Below are 21,334 nucleotides of genomic sequence, written 5' to 3' on the forward strand. Positions count from 1 at the left end.
GTCGCTTCTCTTCAAGTTGCCGAATACCATCAATATGATCTAATTAGTATGATCCGTTCACAAACTTGAAGGTCATTAAATACAAAGAGTATTTGTCATTATCAAAACCGGAACCAACTTATAAGGTCAACAACTAATATTAAATAATCCTAAAAGAACTAAATTTTTATGGTAATTAAAGTGAGTAAATCACTTTGTGCTTGAAAAATACCCTTATCTTTGGAAAGTAAGACCAAATATTCCTAAAAAGAATTGTGTGTTATAAATTAATTCAAACCAAAATTACACAAATTTATATAATTATCTATATTTGTATTAAGATGAGTATTCTAAGTCTTTGTCTTTAATCGTCATCATTTGATTTTCCTTTGTTTTCCTTTGATTTATGTTTGCAGATATTTGACATTATTTTACAAATAATTTGCTTATGTTTGTGTTTGTTTGGTTTTGTTTACATATAGATATGTTTTAGTTGGATAATAATATTAGTTTTTTTTTAGCATTGATTTTGATCTCTGGGATGATTTTGATAATTTATTTGTAAATTTCATGTGTCATACTTGTAAGTACGGTATTATTTCACTATAAGGGAGAACTATTAATAAAATTAAGGATTTGGTAATAAATAAATATATAAATAAAATATTTATATTAAAAATTAAGTATGAACAGTATATTGACAAAAAAATATTTATATTTTTTAAAGGTAAAAGCAAATAAAGAGTTGTTTAAATTATGATAATAAATTTATTAAAAAATTTTGAATTAATATATATATATATATGTTTATACACTCTGCGTAGTTTACGTAGCTCTGTTGCGCTGTACTGAAGTCCTGTGCTTTTTAGAATATGAAACGACTTTAGGAAGACCTGGAAAAAGCACCTGACCGTACGGACGTGATGTGTCTCCACTTCCTTTCTTCCTTCATCCCTAAGAATCATGTTCTTTTTCATCTTTATACACTCACTCTCTCTCTCTCTCTCTCTCTCTCTCTCTCTCTCACAGTGGACTTCAATGTTTAAGAAGGAATTGAATAGGCCATTTGAGCGATGGATGATATGATCTAGATCGATGGGTGTGATGAACTTCATCATCATCTCGATCGTTTAATTAATGTTCGCTCTTTCGTTCAATCGATGGATTAGTTTTTCATCACCACTATGGTTCTGACGCTTCTTTAGACATGCTGCGAGTAGCTGGGCTGATCTTATAAATGTCATGGTAATTACCCTTCTTTAATTTATTTTTTCAAAATCTAAAATCTGCTGTGTGTGTGTTGGGGGGGGGGGGGGGGGGGTGTTGGGGGTTCATGATTAAAAGCGTTTGTTCATTTGGGTGTTGCCGAGGTTAATTACTAGCAGACTTACAGTGGATATTAGTTAATAATCATATATAGTTGATCGTTCCTCTGCCATAAATTTCAGACATGAATGTCTCTCTCTTTCCTAGAATTTATATTGTTGCCCTTTATGGTTGTGCTATTTACGTTTGGCCGCTGAAAAGATGATCATGCCGGAAAAAAAAATTGAAAATATTCAAGCATGAAAGGCTAGTCCTCCAGGATTAAAAATCGATCTTAGTTAATCAAAATTCCAGAGAAAAGGAAAAAAGGAAGCTACCGTCACCTGTTCTTGCTCTTTGCGTGTATATAAATGTATCTGTCTAATCTTAATGCTTTTTTGCAATCATGAACTTCCAAAATGATCCAGTACGTCGATCTAAATTACTCTTGGCATTTAAGATTGCATGTAATTTTAGATGTTATGAGTCATTTTATGATCATTTACAGCTATGCCTTAACTGGGTACATACTGTTCTCTATTTCTCATTTTCAGAAAACTTTATCCTGCTAGTTAATGGCATGTTTCAGTTTTAGGATTAATCGTCATTGCTCAACATTGTGAGTTTCTCAACCTAGCCTTGTTGGATTTGCTTAGAGGAAATGAGAAATCAAAACTTCTGTGTCAAGCCGTCAGTGTTGAAAATTTAGTACATAATTTTACAAGATTTTAAAAGGGGAGAAACTGTGGTAGTAATAGTCATAGTAATAATAATAAATTAAGAAGGAAAGAGATCTTAAACTTCTTGTCTTTGGCCTAGAGTATTGGAATGTAAAGGTTATTTTATTACAATGAGCAGGCGTGTGAGGTATAAGTGACAAGGCAACCGCGCAAGGCACAGAGAAGCAGAGAGGAATTAGCAAGAGGGGTGCAATGGGTCAAGTTATCTCCAATTTTATTTCGTATTTGTGTGGTGGAGCAAAGGAGAAAGAAAGGTCAAGTGGGCTGAACTTACTGACTTCTCAGCCAGACTTGGAGTCTCAGAGCAACTCTGGATCGAGCTCTGCCTTCCACCGCCGTGGCCCTCTAATTCCTTCTGCGAAGTTGGACTTGTGGGGCGATTCATGCAGGGATTTGGGCAATACTAATGGTGCATTGCCTCCATTTTTGGTGGTTGATTCAAATTATGCATTGGATACAAGCCTAAAGACTTCTCCGCCAATCGCCAGTCCATGTAGCGATGTGAGCGCAAGTGTTTCTTTTCACGCAACTTCTCCACCGTGCTTATACTCGAGTAGTGATTCTGGACCAACTGCTTCTTGGCGCCAGGAGGTGCTGTTTCCCCAACCAAAAAGTAATGGTGGTTTTGATCTGTTTATGGTTACTCGGAAGGTCTTGTCTGAAGAAGATGACTTACAGATTTATCCACCAAAGACTGACTTGTGCATTGACACAAGTGTACATGATGCATTCCATCAAGGCTTAGTGGGTACCCCGCTAAGCTCGGGTTCGGGTGGCACTAGTGTTGGTGGTTTTGAACAGTTCGTGGTTGTTGATTCAAACGTCCAAGTTGAAGAATATGACTTGGGTGGGAGGCAAGTTTCTCCACGTCCTCAAAAGACCAAAGGAAGAAAGTGTAAAGGGCAAAAAAAAATAACTGAACCCAAGAAGGAAGAGGAGGTAAAGCTGTGCAAACAAGTTGTAGTAAAGGAAAAATGGATTAAGCACTACAGCAATCAGCACAAGATACTTCTGGTGGGGGAAGGAGACTTCTCATTCTCTGCTTGTTTGGCCCTGGCTTTTGGATCTGCTACTAACATGATTGCAACTTCTCTCAACTCCGTAGGTAAAAAAATATTGTTCACATTCCTCTCTTTCAACGTTTTCTTCTGATTAGAGAATTAATTACCTTTAAATTATTTTTTAATCTGGTCTTGGCTAAACCATTTTCTGGCTGTTACCTCTTCCTCCCTGACTGTGTCCATGGAAGTGCATAAATTTATTATGTTCTGAAATCTTCCACATATTCTTACTGGGAAGTACAGGATGAGTTAGACCACAAATTTCATAACTCATCCTTACAGCAGAAGTATAATTTAAATTGCAGAGTTTTTCATATCCGTACTGTTAATTAGACAATGACTTCTTCAGAGTTTTTGACTGGAAACTATGGGAAAGCCCTGGACAACATCAGAGAGTTGAAGGTTAGGGGATGCAAAGTAATGCATGGAGTGGATGCCACCAAGATGAAATACCACGGCATGCTCAAGCAGGAGATATTTGATCGAATCATTTTTAATTTCCCGCATGCAGGCTTTTCCCACAATGAATCGCAGGAGTCCCAGATTAGGTGAGAGCTAACTAGGCCTCTGCAATCTGCATTGATGTCTATCTTAAATTACATGAATTCATCTTTATATGCATTTGCTTGTGTTCAAATATGAAGTATGAACTAATGGAATTTCCTTTTTATGCCCTTGTTTCTTAATTTCTGTAGCCGACATAAAAAACTGGTGCGCCTATTCTTGAAGAATGCTAAGAAACTGATCTCAGGCGAGGGGGAAATTCACATTTCCCACAAATCAAACGGTTTCCATAGCCAGTGGAAATTAGAAGAATTGGCTTCGAATCTCGGCCTCCGAACTATTGGTAAGGTGCGATTTCAGCTGGCGGACTATCCGGGCTACAACACTAAATATGGCTATGGTGGTGACAAGAACTTTAACTGCTACCCCAGCAAAACTTACAAATTTGGACCTTAAAATGAAAGGAATAAGTAGAGTTTGAAGGCTTGGCTACATAACAAGCTATATATCATATGTTTGTATAAAATGAAGAGCAGAATGTTTAATGGGCAATTTGATATTTTTGCTGGTATGAAGGAGGTGATCTAGTGTTATATATATATATTTTATGCAACACAGATATACTTATGCTGCAGATATATATATATATATTTTATGCCCCACAGATATACTTATGCTGCAGAGGAAGCTTGGTTAGCGGGTGGAAGATCTGTATGCCAAAGTTTAATGTTTTCGTGTATAAAACCTAATTGCGGCTGTGATGGTTTTAATGTTTTTGGAACTTGGTAGGTATGAATGTTAATGCATGTAATGGTTGGAAGTACAATTCCAAGATGCAAGGTGTTTAGGGTCTCTATGCAAGTGGCCAACAGCCTTCTTCAATGCATGCTTGGTGTGTTCAAGACTAATGTGTTGTGTGCTTAGCCCTCCTGCTGCATTTTGACCTATCGCAAGATATGGCTTTGAAAATAGCATCGCAATCTTGGAAAGACGAGCCTTGGGAAATTGCAGGCAGCATTACAAAATTCTTAGGTTTTGAGCGATTATGAAAAATAATTAACTCAAATAAGTAAAAACAAGTTGAAATTTGCTTGAAAGTTAAAATTTAAGAATTTAATTAAATGGTTGTTATAAAAGATGCAAAAAATAAATAAAAAATAAACAGAGACAAGATGAAATCAAAATTTCACTATAATGTGAGAAATTATGTTATGATATGAAACTGATATTATATATCTTTATCTTATCTTTATCTCTTCTTTACTTTATATCTCCTTTTTTCTTATCCTCATTATATGTTTACTTACATGGAAGCATCAAATATGTACTCCAAATGAGAAGGGGAGGGTGTCCTTTTATAGGGCAATATGGATAGTTAAGCATTTGTTGGAGGAAGAAACTAAGGGGTGGAAGATGGGGTGAGATACACTTTATTAGTACAAACATATGGGGCAGGTTCATATGGGACATGAATTAGTTTAGATATATGAGGTAGGTTCAAATGGGACATGAATTAGTGTAGATATATAATACAGATTCATACTTGACATAGGGGACATCCATCTATATTTCATAACATTTCCTCTTTGATGTCACTCATATATTAACTAATTCTATTAAGATCTTTAAGATGTATCACTCCGATAAGATGAACAAATTTTTTGAATGTTGTAATAGGTAAAGTTTTGGTGAACAAATCTGTTAGATAATCACTTGATCGGATCTCCTGAACATTTATATTACCATTATTCTAGAGATCATGTGTATAGAAAAATTTTGAAGAGATATGCGTTGTTCTGTCACCATTTGTGTATCCTCCTCTTAGTTGAACTATACATGCAGTATTGTCTTCATATAAATTGTTAGAATATCCTTAATTGAAGACCACAATTTGCCTTGATATGAAAAATCATTGATAGTTGCAACACGCATTCTCTATTAACATCATGGATAGTTAGTATTTCAGAATGATTGGAAAATATTGCTGTAATCGTTTGCTTTATTGATTTCCAAGATATAACAATATTTTCGTAAAAAATACATATCCATTTTGAGATTTAGCATCGTAAGGATCAAATAAAAATGCAGAGCAACTATTTTCTTGGTTTTGAACCCGTGACGAATCGGTCATAAAGAATGAACATTATTTAAGAAATGTTGTTAAAATTATGATAATAAATTTATAAAAAAAATTTGAATTAATATATATATATATATATATATATATATATATGTTTATACACTCCGCGTAGTTAACGTCGCTACCAACTACTGCGGTGTACTGAAGTCCTGTGCTTTTTAGAATATGAAACGACTTTAGGAAGACTTGGAAAAAGCACGCGACCGTACGGACGTGATGTGTCTCCACTTCCCTTCTTCCTTCGTTCCTAAGAATCATGTTCTTCTTCATCTTTATATACTCACTCTCTCTCTCTCGCTCTCTCTCTCTCACAGTGGACTTCAATGTTTAAGAAGGAATTGAATAGGCCATTTGAGCGATGGATGATATGATCTAGATCGATGGGTGTGATGAACTTCATCATCATCTCGATCGTTTAATTAATGTTCTCTCTTTCGTTCAATCGATGGATTAGTTTTCATCACCACTATGGTTCTGACGCTTCTTTAGACATGCTGCGAGTAGCTGGGCTGATCTTATAAATGTCATGGTAATTACCCTTCTTTAATTTATTTTTTCAAAATCTGCTCTGTGGGTTGGGGGGGGGGGGGGGGTGGTGTTGCGTTGGGTGTTCATCATTAAAAGCGTTTGTTCATTTGGGTGTTGCCGAGGTTAATTACTATAAGACTTACAGTGGATATAAGTTAATATTCATATATAGTTGATCGTTCCTCTGCCGTAAAATTCAGACATGAATGTCTCTCTCTTTCCTAGAATTTATATTGTTGCCCTTTATGGTGTGCTATTTACGTTTGGCCGCTGAAAAGATGATCATGCCGGAAAAAAAATTTGAAAATATTCAAGCATGAAAGGCTAGTCCTCCAAGATTAAAAGATCGATATTAGTTTCTTTAATCAAAATTCTAGAGAAAAGGAACAAAGGAAGCTACCGTCATCTGTTCTTGCTCTTTGCGTGTATATAAATGTATCTGTCTAAGTCCAATTTGACGGTGAACCCAAAACGATCAACTGGGTTGCCAAGTTCGGTCGACCAAGGAATTTTTGAACTACATGTTTGGTCAACTGTCCAAAGGCGATTCTAACCCTTCCGAACATGGTTAGTGCATGACGTGACACACCATGACATGGTTAGTGCATGACATGACACGACATAACATGTTTAGTGCATGACACGACACGACACGCGTAATCTCGCTACTTGGAGTAGCGAGATTTGTTTTTAAATCTCGCTACTTGATTTGCTTCCTCCAGCGATCCCATTTGACGGTGCATGAGAATTGGACGGTTCCCCATAAGTCGATCCGGCGTCCCCAATTGAAACTTGAACTCTTCCCCCTCCTGCAGTGCTCCCCCCCCAAGATCATCCTCCTCCGTCGAACACCATATCACCAGCGGAGTTGAAGAGTTGGTCCTGAACCCGTTGGTCACGTGAATCTCGTACTTCGTGCCTTGGGAATACTCTGGTTGCCTCAGCGCCATGCAAACGATGCACAGTGCCAGGCACAGGCCCTAGCCCTCCGCTCCGCCTTTTTTCCCCCCAAGCCGAGCCCCAACCCTTTAACATATAATAATTTATATCTAAAATTAGTTAATTAATAATTCGGTTAATCTATAGACCGAATTTATATTTTTTGTTAACCGAATTGAAACCCGATTCACTGGATTCACTGAATTGTGGTGAAGCCCAATCGAACCAACTGAACCGATTTTTTTGCCCGAATCGAACTGACCAATTTCAGCCGGTTAATTTGGTTTTTTCGAATTATACTCACCCCTAGTCATAGGCAAACATAATGTCTTGAACAAACTTAACTCGTGACACATATCCACACATGAACATGCACCTTATGACATTGAGGCACTTGACATGTACTCGGAGTTAAGCATCTAGCAGCACCATTCAAGATCAGCCATTATAGCAAAGTTGTCAAAGACCACAGCCTCCAACCATGTCCATCTCTAAACATATTATGTTCTCACACACCTCGGATTCTTTGTGCTTCCTCCTGTGCAACATAGAATGTCAATCCCCCAAACCCCACATGACTAGCCATCTTTTGATATTGCTTTGGCATATAAGTTAACAACGTCACGTGCTTTGGCATTATCAAAGTAATCAAGGGTCTGCCAGTGAGCCAGTCTGATATGATATCACTAGGAGATGAGTTCAGAATTCTCTTTGATCATTGTATTTCATTTGCATGACTCTAGTTGGTCATTGTTATAGGATCAATTAGCATTTGCTGGCTAACCATAAAATTAAAAGTGGAATGGCAGGACACCGTTATTGAATTATGTAATAATTAAAGAAGGAAAGGTGTTGATAGGAAACTGACAATTCAATCCCATCACAGATCTCCGACTAATCTTAACATTATTTGGCTCAAGTCTTTTGGACCTTGAAAGTTTCACACTCATAAAGCTTAGGTGATGAAACGATGCTTCTCATTTAGGCATAAGTTGCTTGTCATGAAAACACCCAATTTTTTCAAAGCTGGTTAGCGACAGTGTAGTTCCGTGTTAAGGAAATGAATTTATTTGAATGAAGTTCTTATTGGCCTTGTGGATTATGTGCTGCTTGTTTATACCTGTATGGGGTTTGAACCTTGGTACATTTGATTCTTGAAATGAGCTTTTTTGATACCCTGTGTGGTTCACAAGTTAAGCAGGAATGCTATAGGTACTGCTTTTTATGAGCATATCGATGGGGACTATAAGCAAAACTGTTGAATTATGACTCATTCTAGAAGCCTACCATTGTCATTGAAGTCTTCAATGGTGGGCTTGTTTTTCAATGGTAGGTGATGGGTTGTTGTAATAGTGTTATTTTCTAAACCTATATAAACCCATCACCTTCATTTGTAATCTTATCCCCAAATTTGCCTACTTCTCTCTTAGGCACATTATCTCTTCTCTCTCTCATTCTGTAATATTTCTACAATAGAGAAATATTGATTGATAATGTCTGAGGACGTTGGCACAATTAGCTGAACTTCATTAAATTCTAGTGTTCTTCCTTTCGTCTATTCAGTATTTAGCTTTTGTCAGGTATAGTTGTAGTAATATATTGTATTAATTACATGTCTAAGGAAAATTCTGTCTAGGAAAGGGGGATTTAAGCGGTCCGTTGTGACCCCCCACTTCCTTGGAAATTTACCTGGTGTAATTTTGCACAATTATTCACTCTCTATTTACCTGTAAAATAGTAAACTGTGGTAAAGTTAGGTGGAACAATCTCAAGTTTCACAACAAATGGTATCAAAGCCAAGGTTATTCTTAGTATGCTCTGTGGTTGCAGCTTAGTCTGATCTTCGACATCAGAAAAGTTTTCCTTAGGCTATTGGCATTCCGCATCGACAACTATTGAATAGAATTTATGGCAGGGATGGCAGATAGTGTAAAAACATCCACATCAAACTCGTCTATTTTGGCAAGAACTACTGTGACAAATGCTAGATTTGCAGTGGAGATTTTTGACGGCATCGGTCATTTTGGTATGTGGCAAAGTGAGGTTCTAGACGCTCTCTTTAAGCAAGGTCTTGACATTGCCATTGAAGAAGAGAAACCAAAAGATATTGAGAAGAAAGAATGGGGGACCATCAATCGGTTAGCATGTGGTACAATTCGATCATGTCTTTCAAGAGAGCAGAAGTATGCATTCTGTAAGCAAACTTCTACAAATAAGTTGTGGAAGACACTGGAGGAAAAGTTTTTGAAGAAAAGCTCTCAGAACAAACTCCATATGAAGAAGAGACTATTTCGCTTCACTTATGTCTCGGGTACCACTATGAATGATCATATCACCAACTTTAATAGGTTGGTTACTGATCTAGTTAATCTGGATGAGACTTTTAAAGATGAAGACCTGGCTTTGATTTTGTTGGGATCCCTTCCTAAGGAGTTTGAGTTTCTTGAAACTACTCTACTCCATGGAAAGGATAAAGTGTCTTTTGGCGAGGTTTGTGCCGCTTTGTACAGCTATGAATTGAGGAAGGAGACAAGCTTGAAAGCACAAGTGGAGCCAACGATGCTCTAGTAGTACGAGACCGTTCACAAAGCCAAAATAGTAGAAAGAAAGAGAGATCCAAGTCAAGGTTCAGACCAAACAAAGATGAATGTGCCTTTTTTTGGGAAAAGGGGCACTGGAAGAAAGACTGTCCGAAGCTAAAGAATAAAGGCAAACCTGATAAAGGAAAGGCTATCTCAAATGTGGCTGAGTACGAAGATGGAAGCTCAGATCTTTCACTTGCTGTTACGCCATTAACTAGTTCTTCGAGTATATGACTACTAGATTCTGGGTGTAGCCATCATATGTGTCCCAATCGGGATTGGTTCTTTGATTTTAAAGAACTAGAAGGTGGAGTCGTCTACACAGCAAATGATATTCCTCTTACCACACATGGGATTGGTTCAGTCCGCTTGAGGAATCAAGATGGATCAATCAAAATATTGACGGACGTTAGATATGTACCAAGTTTGATGAAGAATCTTATTTCTGTGGGAACCCTAGAATCAAAGGGATTCAAAGTAACAGTAGAAAACAGAGTCATAAAGATCATCTCTGGTGCACTCGTGGTAATCAAGGGAATTCGGAAGAACAATAACTTGTATCACTATCAAGGTCGTACAATTATTGGAACGGCAGCAACAATTTCTTCTAATGATAAAGAAATAGAAGCAACTAGGTTATGGCATATACGTTTGGGGCATGCAGGTGAAAAATCCTTGGGACTTCTTACAAATCAAGGATTATTAAAGGGAGCAAAGACCTGCAAGTTAGATTTCTGTGAACATTACAACAAAGAGAAGCAAACAAGAGTGAAATTTGGTACTGCAATCCATAATACCAAGGGCATTTTGGATTATGTTCACTCTGATGTGTGGGGACCTTCCAAGACAACTTCACTAGGAGGAAAACACTACTATGTGACCTTTGTTGATGATTTTTCTCGAAGAGTATGGGTGTATACTATGAAAACTAAGGATGAAGTGTTAGGAGGCTTCCTTAAATGGAAAAATATGGTGGAAACTCAAACAAGCAGAAGGATCAAGTGCCTTCGTACAGATAATGGTGGAGAATATAGAAGTGATTCATTTCTTAAAGTCTGCGAAGATGAAGGTATTATACGACACTTCACAGTGAGAAGTACACCACAACAGAATAGAGTGGCAGAACGTATGAATCGAACATTGTTGGAGAAGGTTCGGTGTATGTTGTCCAATGGTGGGTTGGGTAGAGAATTTTGGGTTGAGGCTGTAACATATGCCTGCCACCTCATCAACCGCCTACCATCTATTGCTAATTGTGGTAAAACACCATTGGAGAAATGGTTTGGAAAGCCTGCTATAGATTATGATTCCTTACATGTATTCGGTTCCACTGCCTTCTATCATGTCAAGGAATCAAAGCTGGATCCGAGGGCTAAGAAAGCAATCTTTATGGGAATCACCTCTGGAGTAAAGGGATATCGTCTTTGGTGTTTAGAGACAAAGAAAATAATCTTCAGCAGGGATGTTACCTTTAATGAATCTACTTTTTTTAAGAAAGGTGACAACAGAAAGTGTTGAGCGAAAAGAAGGTGCTCCAAAATAGGTGGAGTTTGATAGAAGAATTGTTTACCGAGAAAATGAAGACTCTCCTATGGTAGAAGAAGAGTCGCTTGTAGAAGAGGTTTCAACCCAAGAACCTCCATAGCAACATGAATCTATTGCATTGAGTAAGCCAAAGAGAAAAATTAGAAAGCCTGCTCACTTTGTTGACATGGTGGCTTCCGCATCTCCAATTGCAAACGATGATACTCCTGTTACTTACAATGAAGCAATCCAAAGTTCAGAAGAAGAAAAGTGGAGGGAAGCCATGAATGAAGAAAAGCAGTCCCTTCATAAGAATCGAACATGGAAGCTTGTTAGTCTTCCGAAGGGAAAGAAGACAATTGGGTGTAAATGGGTATATACAAAGAAAGATGGATTTTTTGACAAGAATAGTGTTCGCTACAAAGCAAGGTTGGTAGCGAAAGGCTATGCACAAACGGAGGGAATTGATTACAATGAAATATTTTCTTCAGTAGTAAAACATTCCTCCATTAGAATCTTATTGGCTTTGGTTGCAAAATTGGATATGGAACTAGTTCAATTAGATGTAAAAACTGCATTTTTACATGGAGACTTGGAAGATGAAATCTACATGACTCAGATAGGAGGTTTCAAAGTTGCTGGAAAAGAAAATATGGTGTGCAAACTTGAAAAATTGTTGTATGGATTAAAGCAATCCCCAAGGCAGTGGTATAAATGATTTGACAAGTTTATGATGGGGCAAAAGTACAGAAGAAGCAAATATGATCACTGTGTGTATTTTTTCAAACTACAAGATAGATCTTTCATATATCTTTTTCTTTATGTTGATGATATATTGATAGCCTCCAAGAGTCAAATAGATTTTGACAAACCGAATGCTCGGTTGAATAGGGAGTTTGAGATGAAGGATCTAGGCGAAGCAAAGAAAATTCTCAGTATGGAGATAAGTAGAGATAGGAAATTGGGGAGACTTTGTTTGACTCAAAACAATATTTGAGGAAAGTACTGAAGCGTTTTGGTATGAATGAGAAGTCAAAACCTATTAGTACTCCGCTTGCTCCTCATTTCAAGCTGAATGCATCTATGTCTCCAAAAACTGAAGCAGAACGAGAATACATGTTAAAAGTATCGTATTCAAGTGCTGTTGGTAGCTTGATGTATGCCAAAATGTGTACAAGGCTCGATATTTCACAAACCGTTGGAGTAGTGGGTAGGTATATGCATGATCCTGGAAAGAAACATTGGCAAGCTGTGAAATAGATTCTACGATACATTTTGTATACGGTAGATGTTGGACTAATATTTGAGCAGGATAAGCAAGATGATCATAGTATTGTTGGATACTGTGATTCCGACTACGCTGGTGATTTGGATAAGCGTCGGTACTGGCTATGTTTTTACTCTTGCAAAAGCGCCGGTTAGTTGGAGGTCTACTTTACAGTCAACATTTGCTTTGTCTACTACAGAGGTAGAGTATATGACAGTCACAGCGGCCGTGAAGGAGGCAATTTGGCTTCAAGGATTGATGAAAGATTTGGGAATTGAACAGAAGCACATCAAGGTGCATTGTGGTACACAAAGTGCTATCCATCTAGCAAAGAACCAAGTCTACCATTCAAGGACAAAGTACATTGATGTTCGATATCACTTTGTTTGAGAAATTCTGGAAGAAGATGGAGTAGTAATCCAGAAGATTCGAACCACTGAGAATCCTGCTGATATGATGACAAAAGTGGTGAGTGTGGTCAAGTTTTAACATTGCTTGAACTTGATCAACATTGTTGAAAATTGAAAGATTTGCACTACAAGCGCGTTTGAAGACATTATGGAATCTATGAGATATGTTAAGAGATGGAATTTCGCCAAGGTGGAGATTTGTTGAATTATGACTTATTCTAGAAGCTTACCATTACCATTGAAGTCTTCAATAGTGAGCTTGTTTTTCAATGGTAGGTGATGGGTTGTTGTACTAGTGTTATTTTCTAAACCTATATAAACCCATCACCTCCATTTGTAATCTCATCCTCAAATTTGCCTACTTATCTCTTAGGCACATTCTCTCTTCTCTATCTCATTTTGTAATATTTCTACAATAGAGAAATATTTTGATTGATAGTGTCCAAGGACGTAGGCACAATTAGCCGAACCTTGTTAAATTTTGGTGTTCTTCCTTTCATCTATTCAATAGTTAACTTTTGTCGGGTATAGTTGTAGTAATATATTGTGTTAATTACATGTCTAAGGAAAATTCTGTCTAGGAAAGAGGGATTTAAGCAGTCCGTTGTGACCTCCCACTTCCTTGGGAATTTACCTGGTGTAATTTTGAACAATTATTTACTGTCTATTTACCTGTACTATAGTAAACTGTGGTAAAGTTAGGTGGAACAATCTCAAGTTTCACAACAAAAACTAACAATGAAAAACATAGAATAAAGTCATAAAGATCGATGGCTCCACAGTGGAGTTGAGGTTTAACAATTAGTCCCTTCTCTTGAACCATTACAGCCTTCAAAGAATTCTGCTGTATTCAGGGTATATAACACGAGACAAATTGTATATGAAAACTCCCTTCCAGATCTCTATCCAGACAGAGGGAATTAAAAAAAAATGGAAATTGCATTTTCATCTCTTTGTTTTGCAGCTTCGAGTTACCAGGGTACTAGTTGGTGGACCAGTCATCTCTAGTTGACATCTTCCGTGCAACCAATAAGAAAAATGAGTTACACCCAAAGAGGCTTTCACTTTAAAGTTTCCTTGTATATAATACGTTACCTTGTATGTCACGCCCCGAACCCGGAAATGGGACCTGAGGGTGAAAATTGTAACCTAACCTGTCCCTGTATCATATAAATCTTCACAGATACAGTACACTGGATGAGGGTCCGACCTCGTGGGGTTCCCAGGCACCCTAAACACATCTAATCATAATCATATACGCAGTGGAAAGAGTCATTCTATATCAACATATGTAATACCATACCAAAGTTTATACAAGAGCAGAACATGGCTCTAACAAAATGTACAAACTAGGTGCCCAAATACAACTCAAAATGGCAACCCAACAAAACTACAATCCTAACACTTACCCAAGTGCTAACGTAGTACACTGGCCACTACGCTCCTTACACCAAGACGCTAGTTCCGGTTACTCGAAGGACCTGTAAAAATGTACGTATAGTAGGAGTGAGACACCTCTTAGTAAGGAAGAACATAGGTTATATCGGTGTGTGGCATTTGAGTGTTATCATGACACAACATACAAGCAGTTGAATGCAATCTAGTACTAATTTACATAGTGCACACACGCACGCACACGACGACCATTTATACGCAGCCCCGTAACAATACACACACATGATCAGTAATCCGATGTCGTCACACCCATCGGCCCGAAGCCGGTTTGGCATTCCGGCGTTGGCCCGTAGCTAACCTGCGAAGCACGGCGCCACCGACACATGGCTAGTCCTCGACTCCCATGGCATCGTACCGACTCTAACTGGTGGATCCATACCCTTCGGCCTGATCTGCTGAAATAGGCTCACGCCCTCGGATATAGAGCCGGCCACTCTCCGTACCTGGAACAATTTCGGAACCACGTTTCTATTAGCACTTCAACATATCACACACATGCATGCTCATATAACCAAACAAACCACACTCATTTGGTAATCTAAATTATGGTTTTTCAAAAAAATACAGTTTAAACAAAGTCAAGACACGACCATCCCAATATCACAGTATAAATCACACATATACTGGATTTTCAACAAAACCCAAGATTCAGCCCGTTGCCCCCTTTTTCCTAAAAACTGTAATAATGAAAAACTTATAGTTTTCTCCGTTAGATCCCCCCCAAATGAGTAGCCAAAACACATACAAGACTGTGGACCACAGTTCCACCTAATCCGATTTAAAAAATAACTAAGATAACACAGTTTCCCCTTACCTTAACCCCGTAAGCAAATCCCGAACTCCAAGGTCCCTAAACAGCGAACCGAGTTCCAAAACCTACAAATCATAGTACAGAATATACTCACAATACTGATACCTACAAAACTACCAGATCAGAATTAAAAACCGAGTCTTACCTCGATTTTACGCCGAAACCCAAAAATCTTCGAAACGAGATTCTGATCCGTAGAAGTTGTAGAGAATCCTTCCATGATCCTTGTAGTAGTTTCCGTTTTTCGATTCTGTCAACGATCGGCGAAGATTCTAAAGAGAAGGAGTAGGGAGAGGTTTAGAGAGAGAGAGAGAGAGAGAAATATTTGAGATTTCTTAATGAGGAAGTAAAGGAAATTTCATTTTATAGCCCTTTGACCTAGAATTTCCAATTTTGCCCCTCTCTTAATATTTAAATCCATTTTTCATATTTTGGGTTCTTACACTGTAGCTCTGTGCTTGCTTTTGAAGCTCTCCTGCAATGTTATGTGGCAGATAAACCAGGCTCGAAATCAGGTGAACTGATTCCAATCTTGTCTCTCCTGGCTTTTGTGTGAAATGCTGAAGTGCTTGAGTTGCTATGAGCTTGTCATGAAAATAGAGCTGTACGTCTACATACTCAAACCTCACCGTGATTTTCCGATTTGGGTTGGAGAAATTTGCGATGAAGGTAAAGTCGCCATTGAAGTACTCTGGCGAGTCAAAGTAGATGCTGCCGAGGCTTGGACCAGGGGTGTCGAAAGACGGGTTTCTTGGTTTGATGTCGATGAAAATGATCAAAGTTGCAACCCCAAAGAAGATGAGAAGAAGGCTCAACAGGAGGCACACAACTGAGCAGCACCACACAACTGGGTTGGTCCGGCGAGGTCGCCGGAGCTTTATTATAGATTGCTTTGATAGGAGTATTTGGTTGAGAGGGGCTGGTGTGGTTTGCTTTTGGAGTTGGGGTGGAGGTGGGAGGGGAAGCATCTTGGGTGAAGAAAAACAAACCTCTTGAGGAAGGAATGTTGGGGAATGGTGGATGTGGGAGTCTCTCTCTCTCTTTTTTCTTTAAATAAACTATGAAGTCGATTGGATTAAGGAAAGCAAAGAGGGAAAGAAGCTTTTGATTGAAGGTGGTGGGACCAATGTGTTGGTCTTGAGAATGGCAAAAGGGGGTGGTGGTGGATTTAAAGTTGGGTCTGAATTTGAATTTTTTTGCTTTTGACACTGTTCTAATGCTTACAGAAAATGCAAAAGTCCCCGTGGTTCAGGGTTCATTTGTGCTTTTTGTTGGGATCTCCCAAATGGTGATCCACTGATCTTGTTGTGATCAACCAAACCGATGACTTGGATTTTGGTGCATGTTGATTGATGACTTAACATCATCCCCGTTGGTTTTGATATGTGCATTCTGTATTAGTTTCTTGCTGCGATTTTTAATTTGCTGGGTATGAGATAATGATGATGATAATATAATATGATTAATGCAAAGTAGAATTCTTTTGGAATGATGGCCCGAAAGTTGCATAATATGATTATTAACAAGGAGAATTAATTAATACAGGGTTATGTGCTGCCCATTTTTGGTCACCAGGTGATTACTTCATGTGGTTATGATAAAGAAAAAAAAAAAAAAAATCTTGGACGTAAACTTGAACACGCAGAGATAAGAAGGCCTTCCACTTGTAGAGCTTGGGGTTCAGAGCTGAGCTCCATTCTGCAGCCGAGCTTTCTATTTACATTCATTTGAAAATCATATTCATGGTTGCTAGAGGGTAATGCCATGTGTCTGAAATCATGCATCTCGGTTTGTTTTATTTACTAGATTAAATGAATATTAATAATTTTGCACCAATTATTCTACTAGAACTTGAGCAATTTATTAAATTTCATAATTGAAAATTTGATATTTTTGCAAAATTAAAATAGAAACTTGGTAAAAGCTTATGTACCTGCGTCACTGTGAGTCATCAAAATTATGGTTAGTAAACAATGTATATGACAAGAAAAAGTGGCATGTGTTTTTTCGGCGATGGGGGGTTGAGGGGAGGGGAGGGTAAATTATTAAAATTGTCATTAAACTTTTAGTTTAGTTTTATTTTGTTCACTTGGCCATAATTACTTCTAATTTTATCGCCAAACTTCTATTTCTATTGCACCATTTCTTGCGCTAATTTACTATAACAAAATGAGTAGGAACCATATTAATGTGGCTGTGGGGGGGGTATTATATAAGAGATCTCTTTCTCCATGTGTCTTTACCTCTTTTAGTTTAGTTTTATTTTGTTCACTTGACCATAATTACTTCTAATTTTATCGCCAAACTTCTATTTCTATTGTACCATTTCTTGCGCTAATTTACTATAACAAAATGAGTAGGAACCATATTATGTGGCTGTGCGTGGGATATTATATAAGAGATCTCTTTCTCCACGTGTTTTTACCTCTTTCCTAAATTCTAAATATATTGGAAATGAATTCTTATTTTATACGCATGATATTAATGAATATAAGATCAATTTGCAACATATATAACATCTAAAATACATGCACATAAACACATGAAGGAAGAAGTCCTCCAGTATAATTGTTCATGTGAGGCCTACTGGGGCAATTGAGGCTGCTTTTCTCACTTAGCGACGTGTAATGGAGTTATTTCCCGACGTTATGTTATGTTACATAATGTCAATGGCAACATTTTCTAGTCCCAACATACGAAATGGGTTCAATGTGCATAACAACATGCTCTTATGAACCTATGCCTTTAAGCCTCATTACTCACACAAGGGTGAAAGAATTTTTTGGGTGAAATAGAAAAGCACTTCGAGTGTTTTTGTGTGATTATTGTGCGTCCTTAAAATTAAAAGAAAAGTTTTGTTAAACAAATATAAGAGTTATCATGCCTCTCGGTGTGATTGTTGTTCAAATGTTAAGATTGAATCTCTAGATCATGTGTTTTGCACGGGATCTTTTGTAGACTTTAGACTCGTCGATGTAGAGTTAGGATGAAATCAATTCATGATTTAGTGAGAACTGTGTGGCTTGATATTAAATATTGGATGAGATCCATTTCGAACAAATTATCTAAATGTGGACCTGCTTCTTACATGGATATTGCAGTTCTTCGTGCTTTGGATATTTAAGTAAAAAATGTGAGGGTTCGTATTCCTCGTGTGGTCAGATAGTGTAAACCTGAGATAGGTTGGGTTAAGTTGAATGTGGATGGAAGCTATAGAGGTAATCTAGGTAATTATGGTGGTGGAGGCGTGATAAGAGATGAAAAATGATTATTTATAATAGTTTTTTCCTCATTACTGGGTTATGAAACCAATAATATGACTGAATTGAAAGCAATTATTATAGGGATTAATCTGTGCAAAGATTTCGAGTTTGATCAAGTGGAGATTGCCTATGACTCTGCTTTGTTGGTTCAGTGGATTAATTCTGAGAAGTGTTCGACTTGGAACTTATGGGAATTGTGGGAAGAACTTGTGTTAGCATTAAGAGACATACTGTAACGCCCCAACCTGCCACATGAGCTCGGGGTGCTACTTTAGTAACGTTTGTGTACTTGATACCAAACTCATCATATAAAATGCAACGAAAAAAAAAAAAAAAAATACAATCTCCAAAAATCCATTACTAGAGTTCTATACTACTTTTATATATATAAGGTTCCACAATCCTTAATACAAACCAATATACTATACTTATACAACAACCAATTCAAACCACACTCACCACATACCAAAAAAAACTATATTACCATCTCAACCCCTCTAGCGTGCTAGGAACGTTTCCCGAGATTTCTTGAAACAATAGTTTGTAAAGTAGGGGCGAGACACAGCTCAGTAAGAGAAAGACTAAGTTAGTGTCAGTGTGTGACCAACATGCATTTAGTGTACATAAAATAACCAGTTCATTAAATAGATAAACACATTTATGAAATCATTTTTATTTTATACTCACACACACAATTAGCCAAGGATAAGGAAGATTACCCGCTCATACAAGTAGCTTCCCTCTGCTCTAGTACCATTACTGCTACCAGGACACTCACCTTTCTCAGTAAGCCCTCGAAATTATCTTATTAATTATTCGTATTCACATAAATTAACAGATATGCATATAAGACACTCCTTGTGACAAACACGTCATTTACTTCCCCCATGGCATGGGTTGTGCGGCCCAAAGGTTGGACTAAGCCTGGGTGATCAATCCAAACAAAGTCAGAAAACAACATCCTTTGCAAACACATCTGCAGGCATCCATAGAAAAGCTGCAGGTCTGACGCCCTAACTTCAACCTCACGTAGGCAGTCGGCTAGACCCCCTACACTTCTATCCAAAACAGTGTGGGTGCACATGGTCTAACTAGCAATGGTATCGTGCTCACAATACACTGGTTCCCATGATTCCTAAAGCATATCATGCAATTTAGATAATAGAAATCACCATTTAAAACGTTAATTTATATATATTTCTTATTATTCCAAAAACCTGGCCCCCGACCACAAAATATAATCCGACATATAGCTATCAATTATAATTCGGCCCTTGACCGTCAAATAATAATCCTGGCCCTTGGTCAATCAAACAATACCCGACCACTAGCTGTTAGTTTAAACTCCTGCATTTCATAAACAATTCCAGTATTTCTCAAATAATTCAGTATTTCACAATCCCAAATCCAGATATATAATAATCCATACCAATTAAATCATCTGCCACACGATTTTTCACATTTTAATATATCCATATAAAAAAACAAACTTTTCACCGTTCATTTTATTCAAAAATACCATACCATATATCATAAGTTTGTAAAATTCATTTCGAATGGTTGATTTTCGAAATAGCCTTTAAATTTCCAAATGAATAAATAAATAAATAAATATATTTATATAAACATAACAATTAAATTGTATTCATTTTCATAAAATTATTGATTTAACTTAATCTTCTTACCTGATTCTTGAAAAGCCTACTAACACCTCAGCTTACGCCCCACGACGTTCAAAATCTTTGAAACCCTGAAATTCAAATTTCATTACATTACTCATCACAATTTTTAGAGTAATTTTTCTTAAAATTTTCCTAAGTTCTGAATACCCTAAATGGCCTAATAAAACCTAAATTATTAAACTTACCTCCGATTTAAGATTGGTGCTCCATAGCTCCAATTCGAAAAACCCACTCTAGTTAGATTGTAGAGAATCTCCCTACAAGTCTCCTGACAATTTCTGTTTATTAATTGAACTTATGGTTTAAGAGAAATTCAGATAAGTTTGAAAATTGACCTTACCCTAGGAGATATGCCTACACCGCTCCCACGATAGATCCGCTCTAGTAGAAGTGTCGGTGGCGGCGAGCAGAGTCCACCGGTATTTTCAAATTTCCAATCAATCGAATATTAGAGAAAAAATTGAGGAAAGTGGGAGAGAGGAGACGAAGGAGTGGGAAGTAGAGAAGGAGAAAAGAAAAAGAAACAAAGAAGAAAGAAAAAACGTTGTTGATTTCTTATATTATACTCTAAAGGAATCATGATTCCTTCAGCTTAACTTTTATAATATAATATGTATTAGTATAATATTATATTATTATATTATATTATTTAATAATTATTATTATTTAAAATAAAAAATTAATTAATTTAATTTTTAATTTTAATTTTAATTTAATTAATTATTTTATTTTATTTTTACATTTTCATGCATGCAAATTTTGGGGTCATTACATATACATTATAAAGTGGAACATGTGTATAGAGAGGAGAATCAAAGTGTGAATTTCTTTGTCAAGTAAGGTGAATCTGGTATATCTCGATCATATAATTGTCAGGATGATCTTCCACAGCAAGTCAGAAGAATAATTTGATTGGATTTGTTGGGATTTCTTTCCTTGTGCTTGTGATGCTTTGTACTGGTATTTGTGAAGGTTGTAATAGATGGTTTATTTCTCGAGACCTTCTAGAGTTTTGTTAGTTTTTCACTTATAGTTGTCTAATTCTTATTTATTTGTTTGGTTGTTGGTCATTGGTTTATTGGTTTTGAATAAATTGGTTAAATCAGTTGGAACTACGGTATTCTTCCGCTATAAGTGAGGGGTT

At 37.1% G+C, this 21,334-nt stretch overlaps 2 protein-coding genes and 1 long non-coding RNA gene across 3 annotated transcripts; 1 reads left to right on the forward strand and 2 right to left on the reverse strand.

Annotated features, from left to right (window-relative positions):
- Positions 1-837: 837 nt before the first annotated feature.
- LOC131168059 (uncharacterized) lies at positions 838-4,160 on the forward strand. Its single transcript, XM_058127237.1, has 4 exons — positions 838-1,224; positions 2,143-3,129; positions 3,435-3,633; positions 3,781-4,160. The coding sequence occupies exons 2-4, from the start codon at positions 2,217-2,219 to the stop codon at positions 4,043-4,045; spliced, it is 1,377 nt and encodes a 458-aa protein (XP_057983220.1). The 5' UTR covers positions 838-1,224; positions 2,143-2,216; the 3' UTR covers positions 4,046-4,160.
- A 9,764-nt stretch (positions 4,161-13,924) lies between these two features.
- LOC131168148 (uncharacterized) lies at positions 13,925-16,248 on the reverse strand. Its single transcript, XM_058127402.1, has 2 exons — positions 15,689-16,248; positions 13,925-14,074 (listed from the first exon to the last, which is right to left on the reverse strand). The coding sequence occupies exons 1-2, from the start codon at positions 16,211-16,213 to the stop codon at positions 13,925-13,927; spliced, it is 675 nt and encodes a 224-aa protein (XP_057983385.1). The 5' UTR covers positions 16,214-16,248.
- Positions 14,336-15,484, reverse strand: LOC131168180 (uncharacterized). Its single transcript, XR_009140242.1, has 4 exons — positions 15,391-15,484; positions 15,249-15,310; positions 14,657-14,877; positions 14,336-14,460 (listed from the first exon to the last, which is right to left on the reverse strand). It is a non-coding gene; the product is annotated as an uncharacterized LOC131168180 (long non-coding RNA).
- Positions 16,249-21,334: the final 5,086 nt, after the last annotated feature.

This window comes from Malania oleifera, chromosome 1 (genome assembly GCF_029873635.1).
Source record: "Malania oleifera isolate guangnan ecotype guangnan chromosome 1, ASM2987363v1, whole genome shotgun sequence".
Taxonomy (NCBI): domain Eukaryota; kingdom Viridiplantae; phylum Streptophyta; class Magnoliopsida; order Santalales; family Ximeniaceae; genus Malania; species Malania oleifera.

Coding starts and splice junctions, on each gene's coding strand:
- LOC131168059 (XM_058127237.1), top strand. CDS start 2,217: ATGGGTCAAGTTATCTCCAATTTTATTTCGTATTTGTGTGGTGGAGCA. Junction 3,130..3,434: donor AACTTCTCTCAACTCCGTAG/GTAAAAAAATAT, acceptor TGACTTCTTCAG/AGTTTTTGACTGGAAACTAT. Junction 3,634..3,780: donor TCGCAGGAGTCCCAGATTAG/GTGAGAGCTAAC, acceptor TAATTTCTGTAG/CCGACATAAAAAACTGGTGC.
- LOC131168148 (XM_058127402.1), bottom strand. CDS start 16,213: ATGCTTCCCCTCCCACCTCCACCCCAACTCCAAAAGCAAACCACACCA. Junction 14,075..15,688: donor AGCAAGCACAGAGCTACAGT/GTAAGAACCCAA, acceptor GTGACATACAAG/GTAACGTATTATATACAAGG.